The sequence below is a fragment of the Belonocnema kinseyi genome, chromosome 9 (assembly GCF_010883055.1).
Source record: "Belonocnema kinseyi isolate 2016_QV_RU_SX_M_011 chromosome 9, B_treatae_v1, whole genome shotgun sequence".
Taxonomy (NCBI): domain Eukaryota; kingdom Metazoa; phylum Arthropoda; class Insecta; order Hymenoptera; family Cynipidae; genus Belonocnema; species Belonocnema kinseyi.
In genome coordinates, this window is record NC_046665.1 from 43,414,949 (window position 1) to 43,427,181 (window position 12,233).

Genomic DNA, 12,233 nt, shown 5'->3' on the forward strand with positions numbered 1-12,233 from the left:
CCCCCCCCCCATTATTACTTGATAACGATCTAGCAACCGATGATATCTCCAAATAACCTAAATTACAATATAAAAATTTATAAAGACTCTTCATATAGTATTTCAAATGCACTTATATGCACCACTTTCCAAATTTACCAAAAACCAATGATATCTCCAAATACATAATAAAAATTATTGAAATCCTATACTAAAAGCCCCTCATAAAATTGTATAGTGCAATTTAGGTTATTTGGAGATTGAAGATAGTGTTGGTCATCATTCGTAAAATGTTGTTACCTCCATATATTGGGCAATTTTCAAGATTTTCAAAAAAAATTTATGGCGCATATGAGCGCATTTGAAGACGAATGAATCCATGTCATGATACCTTTGTTAATTAGCTAGCGCCAAATTCTTAGTGGTGGCGCATTTGAAGTTATGAAAGATAGGTATGATTAATTTGAAAAATGTTATTAGTTTAGAAAAATTACACCCCCCCCCCCCTATTTTGATCGCTGATAACTCGGTTATTAATGTGGCGCACATTTTTGTCTTTATGCCGCATATGAGCGCATTTGAAGATATTCAAGATCATAGGATTTAAACTTTGATTTCTCAAATGGGGACTATTAATATTCGAGCTATAAATCGAGACAACAGATTTAAAATGACACAGAACAAACAAAAGTTGAAATTTGTAGCAGGTAAGACTTGCAACGGTTAAAATAAAAAATATTTTGGCAAAAGTTTCACCGAGATTAGGAGAATAATTCTGATCTCATCTACTGCGTGATGCGGAAGTGAGCAAATTGCGATAAAACATGTAGAATCAGTTACAAAAAACATGAAAAAAATTGTTCTTACTTATATATTTGCTCCGAAATAAATTAGAATATTGTAGAAGAATTAAAACTTGCTTAATACCATTTAGCAAAAAGCGAGGGGCTAATCACTATCAAATCAATGTAAACGTTAAAATTTAACGTCCACCTTACTGACGTTATTGACATTTAAAAAACCTTACGCGCTTTATCCGCTTTAACTGAAACCGCCATACTCCAAATCGCGTAGACTCATAGTGTGACTACAGTGATTGCACTATGCAGAGATCTGACTTCTAGCGGACGCTCCTTATGGGCGATATTTTCACTAACCGCAGTAACAGCGCGCAGTGACTCTATTCTCGTCCTTATACGAGTCCTTATATTCATTATTTCGTATGTTTGAGAAATTATTTGAGTTTGATTTCCTATTAGTATATTCGCCGAGATTTTCGTTTATTGTTTCTTTCATTAATAATATACCTGTAAACTAACTTATAAATATATGGAATTTGTTTTTCTGAACGAGGAAGAATAATTCTGACTTCCATCTCGATGAAATAATTATAATTATAGTTTCAAATCAATATTTGCGACGGTCCATTAAGCTAGCACCTACAGAACAGAATTTCGACATTCTTCATAGCTCAGAATTTTGGTATTTTTTAAGATTTATTTCATGCGCTATATAAAACTGTTGGACTCTTTTACTTTTTTCAAAAAATTAGTTTTCTTGTGGTGGTGCTACCTTACGTAAACCTAGCACTTCCACATCCAAAAATACAAAAGTAATTAAAATCCAATTACACCAGAATTTTGGGCTCTTGAAATCCGCAAAAAAAATGTCCAAAGACAACTCTTAAGTGCCAAAAGCAACCCTCTTCAAAAAATTTGAATCGAAAATACCGAGGGGCAAATCACTCTTGATTCAGTGTAATTAATGCAAATAATTACTGTAAATAATGAAGGCGATACGGAATCATTGTGAGTTTAATGCAGGGTTTAATGTATCTCATTATTTAGAAAGATCAGTAAGAAGCGCAAAGAAAATAAGGTATTTTCCGTAACTCAAACGCAAACTTAAGGAAGAGAATGAAAATAGTGTTCGAAACGTGAATAACGTACGAAATAAGGAAAATAGTGTAGTATCGCGCTGTCTCATAAAGCGACCCTTTGCGTGTACAAACGAGTCGACATGACATCACGCGGCACAACAGTAGATCGACTGCAGAGTATTTCTAATATTTTAAAGGGGAAAAACGCGTCAATTAAAAAGCTTTGTGTTAACTGTATGAATTTGTATCTCGTACTATTTTGAAACAGTCAGAGCGTAATTAGTTAATTATAATCAATTTCGTAAAATATGTAACGTTGAAAAATAAAGAAAAAATCACAACATTTGCTGGGGAGTAGGACATAATTACTAGTTTTTGTGTATTTGTTCATTTTGATTTTTTTAAATGTAAGAATGGAAACAATCCATCAAATATTCAAATATTATAAAGTAATAATCAATTATTGATAAATAAAGATAAAATGACAGGGTGTCTACTGTGCGGAAATTTAAGGATATCCGGGAATCGTCCGGGAACTTGATAAAATCCGGGAAAATCCAGGAATTATCCTGAGTTTTATTTTTTGTAAGGGAAGTGTATTTCATTTCCTCATAATTTCTAGTTTTTTTCTTGTGCCTTTGACCTACTTCCGCTACTTTTTTCTTACTTAAAATTCAAATAAAAAAAAATTAAACATTTTTGAAATAAATTTTCACATTGCAATCGAGTAAATTACGTATTAGTTTAATTGAACATTGTTTCGCCTGAAAATTTAATTATCAAATTTTTTGCTGACAATTTATCTTTTTAAATGCAAAGTCACCTTTTTTGGTAGAAATTGATCTTTCAATTTGAAAATTTATTTTCTGATCAAAATTATTATTATTCTAGTTACAAATTCATCATTTTATTTATAACACTGTTTGAAAATGTGACTGCTTTTTTAATATTGATTTTCTTTGTCATGAAAATTTTTCTTTTACTGAAAATTTGATTACTCCAATTAAACAATTGATTTATTGCCAATTAATTCATTTGCTAAATTTCACCCAAAATTCGGGTGTAATTGGATTTTTATTATTTTGTATTTTTGGATGTGGAAGTGCTAGGTTTAAGCAAGGTAGCACCTCCACAAGAAAACTCAGTTTTTGAAAAAAGTAGAAGCCCAAAAATTTTATATAACGTACAAAAAAAATCTCAAAAAAAGTCAAAAATTCTGAGCTATGAAGAATTTCGAAATTCGGTTCTGGAGGTGCTAAATTAATGGACCGTCGAAAATATTGATTTGAAATTATAATTAAAATTATATCATCGAACTGGAAGTCAGAATTATTCGCCCTCGTTACGAAAAACAAATTCCATATATTTACAAGTTTGTTTACAGATATATTATTGATGAAAGGAACAAAACACGAAAATCTCGACGAATATACTAATAGGAAATCAAACTCAAATAATTTCTCAAACATATGATATAATGAATATAAGGACTCGTATAAGGACGAGAATAGAGTCACTGCGTGCGGTTACCGCGGTTAAGGATTGTCCATATATTACGTAAGACGTTTTTCTGTTGTTTGAATAAAGACGAAAATAATATTTTTATCAAGTTGAAAAGTACACAGCGATATAAACAAAAGAAAAAATTCTTACGTAATATATGGACGATCCCTTAGTGTGAATAGCGCTGATAAGGAGCGTCCGCTAGAAGTGAGATCGCTGCATAGTGCTATCACTGTATTCACACTATGAGTTTACGCGATTTGTAATATGACGATTTTAGTTAAAGCGAATAAGGCGCGTACCTTATTTTTAATATCAATAACGTCAGTAAAGTGGACGTTAAATTTTAACGTTTACACTGATTTGAGAGTGATTAGCCCCTCGGAAAATACAATGATTTTTGGGTTCTTACGTGCTCGCACAGTCGATCTACTGTTGTGCCGCGTAACGTCACCTCGACTCGTTTGTACATGCAAAGGGTCGCTATATGAAACAGCGCGATAAACTATTTTCGTTATTTTGTACGTTATTCACATTCCGAAAACTATTTTCATTCTCTCCCTTAAATTTGCGTTCGAGTTACGGAAAATACCTTATTTTCTTTTCGCTTCTTACTGATCTTTCTAAATAACGAGTTACATTAAACATCGCATTAAACTCACATTGATTCCGTATCGCCTTCGTTATTGGCAGTGATTCTATGCATTAATTAGACTGATTTGAGAGTGATTTGCCCCTCGGCAAAAATCGCAAGAAGCAACTGACAGATGGGAATCACCGGTTCTCTCCAATTTAATGAAGTTAAACGACGATCGAATAGCGCTGGCGTCGCAATCCTCGCTACATCTCGAATAAAAATGGAATGATTATATGGCAAAAGATTATCCATGGAAGGTTAAAAATTCAAAAATTATCTTTGATTCATGTAAAGTTTATCCGGCAAAGTTAATTTTTGTTGCGGTGAATCTTTCAGCTGGAATTGATGTAAAATTTATCTTTCGTTTTTTCTGTGAAGAGGAAAATAGGCCTCTGTCTTGAAATAGATATCACAATCCACAGATGCGAATTCTATAAAAAATGTATGTTCTACAATGAAGGAGAAGCTTCGGGGAAAGCGTGTCACAACCCGGTAATAAGCGTTGAATTCAGAAAAATTAAGAATTTGTATTCCTATGAATACGCGATTTTTCCTCCGTCTAAAAATCCCACAACGGGAACAGAAAAAGTGCAAATCCTATTCCTCTCAATCGACTTGGTAAAACTTAACAAAAGTATTTCTTTAACCTATTTTTCATTATTAAATCTTTTTATAACTTATAAATTCGAAAAATATTCAAATTTATATTTATTTATATTTTAATAATTTATTTAAACGTCTTAAAAAATGCAACAAAGAAATATATGCAAATTTGTGAATTTAAATAATTTTAACTCGAGAGAGGCAGAGTTGAATTGGTGAGAATTAAAATTTTAGAATTTACATTCCGCATGAAGGAATTAAAACAACATATTACACATATTTTGTGAACTTATTAGAAGGAATTAAATAAAATCAAAATATGACCACTTCTGAGGAATAAAAAATATCTCTGTGAGGTGCGTTACCGGTACAATTAGAAGGAATTAAATATATTAAAAACACGTTCTCTTTGGGAGAATAGAAAACTGTGTGGCGGTCGCTATGGAAACAGAAGTGGATAAGTTTAGGAGATATCTTATTCTTATTGTGGCATTTTAGACAGATGGAAAAATCGCGCATTCAAAATAATAGAATAATCTTCACTTTTGCGCTGAAATCTGAAAATATTAATTTTTCTCTATTCTATACTGAAAAAAAATTGGTCAAGCAGCTGTCTTCTTAGTGGCAACGCAGCGCCACCACGATGGTTGGTGTAGTGGCCAGACCACTTTTAAGTAAGCTACAGTACCAAACGTACGAACAGATCCTATCCCGTGTGTTGAGAACGCAGCAGTCCCACAAAAGAGAATTAAATTGTCCCACGAGTATAAACTATAACTGTATAACTCCGTGCGAAACCCGGCGTGGGGATTCCGTGCTCCCGTCTGAAGGGAGCGTTACTGTACCAATACTGTTGGGATTATAGCTGTTCCAATGTGGGAACAGAGCGTACCCAATATGAGAGAGGATGTGTACCAAGTTGCAGGTGAGCAGCGTGCGATGCATTTGGTGTTCCGGCTCTACTACGTGGGCGCGCGCGCGCGCGTGTGTGTGTGTATGCAATAAATAAATATAGAAATATAATGAAATAGGGGCTAACTAGAGGGACACTTTGCACTGACCGGAAAGAATTCGGAAAGAAACGGAAGCAAAGTTCACAAAGGCCTTTCCGATTTCCGGAAAGGTCCGAAAATCATACAATTTTGTCGGTGTCGGCCTATGTGTCTGTATGTATGGTTACGTGAATGTTGTAGCCACGCCAACTTTTGAAGGATTTATCTAATCGAGTGAGCTTTTGATACAATTTTGAAAGGCTCCAAAATGAAGGTCAAGTTCGTTAATCAGATATTTCCAACCAAAATTGAAAAATTTAGAGCATTTTCAAAATTCAAATTTTATTAAATTTCAGAAATTTGTGTAAAAGTTTCTCATAGATGGGTGGAATCCAAATGAGATTTTTTATTTCCGTAAAAATTATAAAAGTTATATACGTTTGGAAATATTAAAAAATTTGAAAATAGAAAAATACTATTTTTTTGATAAATTAAGAAATTTCGTTCAAAGTTTTTACTAGATATGAAATACATTTAGAAACTATCTCAATGAAATTTTTCAGTTAGACCAAAATTAAAAAAGTTACTGACAAAGTTTTTAGTATATAACAATGAGACCTTTCAAATTACCCTAATGACATTTTTTATTTCGATCAAAATTAAAAAACTTAAGGTGAAGACCCCAGATAGTGACATCATTAGCTTTCTATAGTTCAAAATTTAACTTTTCGCTGTTGAAGACGCTTTAATCACGAGTTTTTTTTTGTAATTATAAGTGAAGTATATAGTTGTTCTTTATACTAAAGGCATAATTTCAGCAATGTCTGCATTGTTAATTGATAATTATTGATGTTCTGTATGCTTCATAAGAGTAAAAACGTTAGTGACATCTGTGATGCACTGCTTTGAAAATCATTCCCCGGGTATATTTATATGCAACTTAATATTGAAGTATGCTGATTTTTATTCAGCCTTCATTTACATTTTCATTTCAACTAAACTTTTTAGTAAATAAAGAAATTAATCCAGGATGTCACTCACTGGTCGCATGTCACTTACGTCTTCACCTTATATGCCTTTCAACATTTTAAAAATTTACAACAAATAACAAACAAATTGTTTTTGGATAGATTAAGAAATACCAATCTAAATTTCTACTAGATATAAATTACATTTCGAAATTGTTCTCGTTAAATTGTTTAATTAAACCAAAATTCAAAAAGTTAGATGTTTTTTAAAAATATGTCATTTTTACCTTGAAGAAATTCGTAAGTTTAAAGCGATATTTTTAGCAGATTTTAACTAGATTTAGAAACATCTTAATGGATTTTTCAATTATACATAAATTGCCAATTTTCTAGATAATTTAATCAAAGTAGAGTTGTCTTAGAACTGAAGTTTAAACGAATGAAATCAAAGCATACAGCTTAATGTCTCTATTTAGTAAATTTAAAAAAATGGTGTTTTTTATTAGCATTATATTGAAAAATACCCCTTTTTATATCCTGTTCAATTTTGCCTACATCACTTTATTTCTTAAAGAGAACTGACTCTATAACCTAATTATCGAACGCAAAGCGCGAGTATCGGTTTGAGAATGTAATCGTCAAAACCACAGATCCTTTGAAAACCTTCTTTAAAAACAAATGGAAAGACAATTTTGGTTGCAATTTATGACTGTAATTCCTCAGAGGTTCAAATTAATATGTGAAAAAATTTATTTGAAGTGTACACATTAAAAGGACGAAAATGAGCGACAAGCGCGAGTGTGTACACCAGCACCTTAGGCGCGCACAAGATTGGCGCAAAACGCCGCGCGCCCAACGCGGCACGAGAAGGTGCCCGCGCGGCAGGCATTTTTTTTTCTTTATGGTAAATCGTGACGACGCTCTTGTGGAACTGAATGTATACTTTCAGAGTTATTGTTTCAAAAATTATACTTCTCAGGATGAAATTTTTTTTCCAGATCAAAATAAACTCTACAGAACAATTAAAAACTTTAAATAACTAGTTCCAAAAATAAAATTTCTGTAGAACAATCTTTCATGAAGAAAAATAAAAATTAAAGTTCAAAGTATTTCTTCATTTGAAATTGCATAGTACGTAGCAATGAGGACTTTTTGATCAAAAAATTATGTTTACAGAAGAAAAAACATGCGCTTATGATCAGTAAAACGACTATTTTGAAGTTGAATATCTATATTTGCTCAAATATGAAATGACTAAAGCAAGGTCAAGGCCGACAATAAACACTAATGTTTTCGTGACCGTAATTGCTGAAATAATCTCTAATTATTATAATTTGAACTAATCGAAATAGCTATTCTACGACAGTAAACTGACACGACATAACAATGAAGCAAAAATACTGATTTTGTCATGCTTATAGCACAGAAAGTCACGAATGGCCGTGTTCTAATATACGAACTTGCATTTCCTATTCGACACACACGCGATGTTGATATTTGCTGCATGCCACTAGAAATTTTATGAAGACTCGTTGAGATTACAGAATTTACAGGGACTTTTTACGACTGACAGTGATTGGCAACAGAAAATGTAATTGATTTATTACTTATTCAATCAATCGAATCAAGGTTACGAATTGAAATTTCATAATTACTTAAATTTTAGAATTCAATCAAACTTCTACATGCTTATTAAATATTGAAATATAGTCCGAGAAAATATATTTTTCCTTTTGCAAAATAAAAATTTATTCTCAATTTATAAAATTAGACTGCTAGCTAAATTTTTCTCTTCAATAAAATAGGTGCATCTAGGATAAACAAAATGCAAACGTCTGAAAATAAATCTTCTATTGGAAATTTAATTACTATTTAAATTCATAATTAATCGGCTGTTTAATTTTCCCTAGGTTTCATTTAATGGTAACAGAACAATGGGAACCTATACACCATTGGTGGTTTCCGGAAATAGTCCACCACGTGGAGAACCGATTTCTTTGGCTACGTTGGAAAAAGATTGCTTCATCATTCCCCTTGCCGCCCTGGAAAGATTTCTTCCTGCAGGAGTGCCGGTATGAAAAGCTTTTTGCAAATTAAAATTTAATTTCCATTTCTCAAGGCCTTGAAACCCATCAGCGTTTTAATTTAATCTTTCCATTTTATAATTAAGTACCCTTCCCTGATTAAATTTTCTATGTAAAACTCAATTTCCAACTGAAAATTGGAAACCCAAATTCGAGTTATGTTAAAAATTAATTTTTAATCGGCATTTTTTTAATCAATAGCATGCGCCTATCACAGATAAAAAGAGGCCAGGAAGCCCTCTTTCTGTTTTGGAAGTGGAGGACCCGAAACAATGTGTCCTGGCACATTTTATGTCACCTCTGGAACCACTGGACCCAATTGTCGAATCTCCTGTTTCGAAACCGCTGGTACTGCAGCGGGATACTGCTGCAGAATTAGTCGCCGAAATTGCACCCTCTGCCTCGCAAAGCATTCTGCTCACGAACATGGAGAGAAACGGTAACCAACCACGAGCTTAAATTATAGTCAAGGACCTCGAAAGCAGTAAAAATAAACGTATTCCATTCTCTTTCTTATAAACGTCTCTGTCTTTCTCACATTTTCAATCTAATAAGCAGAAAGAGTAGTTAAATTAAATAATACATAATAATACATTTTATTATTTCACAAAAATTAAAACTAATTCCAGAAAAGAGCTTGATTAAAAAAATTATTCCAAGTAGGTGACATGCGCCTACAAAAAAGGGTCCCGCAGCCTATTAAAACGTTAGTGAAGTCGTTAAAATCTTCACCCTCTCCCTAGCACCAGTACCTTCGATTGGTTAGCTCTATTGAATCGCAAAAAGAGCGCTTTAAAAAAATTCCTATGTTTGCGAAAACCCTTGTCAAATACGCTTGCAGGGTACCTCTTTGACTCTAAGAACAGCGCTACCTAACACGCGAACTATTGGGTAACACACTTATAGCGGCGAGTCCTGCGAAATCAAATTTGGACACCTAAAAACTTTAGTAACTGTTTTATTTTTGAATTTAGAAAAAAAACAAAAATGAAATTTCGAACCATTACTTAACTCTAACAAAACGCGGAAGTAACATTCTAAAGAAGCAACCACTTCCGAAGGAACCCCTAAATAATGGCGTGGTGCGTCTCTAAAAACGAAAATATTGACACAAAAATAGTTGTATGACTTGTTTATTTTCGAATTAATAAAAAAACAAAAATGTATTTTCAAGCTAAAACCTAACTCTATTGAATGGTGAAAAGAGCAGACAAAAATATGAAATTACTTTACACAAAAAATACCAAACCTGCATTTTGACCCACTGCGAAATCGAACTCGACCATAATCTTCTACAGAAATATGAGTTAGATTCAAAAAATTATTTTAGGCCAATAATAGGCATTTCCCAAATTTAGAACTTACGCCCGTAAGCAGGTCGGCCCTTTAACTTTTAATTATGCTAAGTTTGCATTTGCTGACCATTTTTAAGTGGCCTAAGAACTAATTTTATCAAAAATACTTTGAAAAAATGATAAATTTTTCTTCTGAAATATTATTTGTTATCAAAAACGGTATACACACAAAAATTCATAATCATTTTTGAAGCCACAGAATTTAAAAAAATTGGTTAAACTTGAAAAAAGGTATGAATTTTTTAAACTTTTGAAACTCTAAACCTGTCTGTGGTGGTCAAAAGCGACCTCTGAAATTTCCTCTTAAAATCACGGGTTATCCTGATAGGATACCTCTAATTTTACACATACCTTAAAAACAGATTGTAAAAAATGATTTTGTTCTCTCCTCCCTACCCTCCTATATTATTCTACTTTTTTAAAATGATTACCTTTCAAAAAAGGTTACGTAAAATTTCTCAAACCGTTCCCTCTCCTTCATCGCAACAGGTCCATAAAAGTTCCTCTTGAACTCTCCTTCCTCCCCAAAAGCTTTACGTAATATATGGATGCCCCTAAACTAGAGAAATAAGAAAAAATTGAACAAAATTTTCTTTAAGCAGAAAAAAGCATTCAAATTTGGATAAATTATCTTTAAAGCAAATGCGAGAGTAAATATAAGCAAAAGTGAGGAAAGCGACAGACTTTGACTGCTAGAGAAGAAGTATTTGATTTAGAGTAACACTGATTGCGGCTTAATTTATCATTTCTTTATGGTATACAGTTATGCACATAGAGGGGAACTTAATTTATGGTTGTTTAATTTCAAGCGGACTTTCCATTCATCACCTACTACCTAATAAACAAACAGAACACCGACATCTTAGAATTTTATCAAGAAGTTCAGTGCGCAGCTCTGAGAAAATTTGACCCAAGAGATCTCCGATATGCTGCCAATCACAATCTGGACTTATTTAACGAGGTTGCCACAATAGCTAGGCCACCACTGGAACCACCTGGAGGAAGGCCACCAATTCCGTCCACCGGTTACATTGTTTCCATATTTAAAGTGTTCGAAGGAGACGATGGACTCAAATTTGAACAAAACTGGCTCTATTGGACTGGTACATATCCCCTCTTACTTACATATAAATTTATTAATATATTCATTAGAAATTATGAGAGTTAAATGATATAATATATAATACATTGATAATTGTACGAATATTAAGCATTCAAAGTTGGTGACATTTAAAAACATAAAAACAACTTCCTTTTAAGGTAGCTGTCTTGCCAAAACTCAGATATCTGAAGAATAAAAACAGTTTTTCTATGATATTAAGAATCAAAATATTATAACTGATGTCATTTAAAATAAAAAGCATTCATTTTAACCATTTTTTTTTGCAATCGCATTCTTTCTGACCGTCGCTTCTTACCAATTTTTGAAAAATAATTGCATTTTAATAAATGACGGTGTTTTCGGGAAAACATGTTCTACGACTCTACTGCTTCTAATTTTCAAAATAGCTAAATAATCTTAAGATATAATTATTTGTTCAAAAAATGCTTTCTTTAACAAAATTGTTCCAACGATTTCAATTATAGAAAAATTTACTTTCAAAATTGGAAACAGTAGAGTTCTAAAGAATGTTTTTCTGGAAAACATAAGGCGCCATTTATTAAAATGCAATCCTTTTTTCATTTGGTAGGAAGCGATGGTCAGCAAAAAATTTAATTGCAAAAAACATGGTTAAAATGAATATTTTTTGTGAATTTTTACACTTTTCATTAAAAAAATGTTTTTGTTCTGAAATGACTATAAGTTATAATATTTTGATTCTTAAAATCATAGAAAAAATATTTTTTCAGATATCTGACTTTCGGCACAACTACACTGCCGGGAAAAAGTTTTAGACCACCTCTTTTTATGACTGAATAAATTCTCTCAATTTTAATTATACCAGAGCTAAAAAAAATTATCTTTAAACGGTTGATTGTTTTCAAAATTCTGTATAAAATAAGCCCAGGGTGAAGACAATTTGTCTAGTTTTTAAGTAGATATTGCAAAAATAGTGTAAATTGCAATGTTTTCTTAAATTTTCAATAACTCCCAAAACAATCAAGATTTTTAAATGTTCTTGGACTCACTTTGAAGCTATTTTTTCATTGTATACAACAACTTACGAGTCTAAATTGTAAACCAATTTTTTTCGAATTGCAAGAACTTGAAGTTGCAATAAGAAAGTTGGAA

General features: G+C 32.2%; 1 protein-coding gene across 13 annotated transcripts in view; it reads left to right on the forward strand.

The window, feature by feature from the left end:
- The window catches only part of LOC117179576, a 70,969-nt gene that overhangs the window by 54,290 nt on the left and 4,446 nt on the right, over positions 1-12,233 (forward strand). For all 13 annotated transcript variants that reach the window (XM_033371514.1, XM_033371516.1, XM_033371526.1 and 10 more), the window contains 3 exons: positions 8,472-8,633; positions 8,847-9,084; positions 10,810-11,103. In XM_033371514.1, coding sequence (XP_033227405.1) covers positions 8,472-8,633; positions 8,847-9,084; positions 10,810-11,103 — 694 coding nt within the window. The remainder of the gene's footprint in view (positions 1-8,471; positions 8,634-8,846; positions 9,085-10,809; positions 11,104-12,233) is intronic.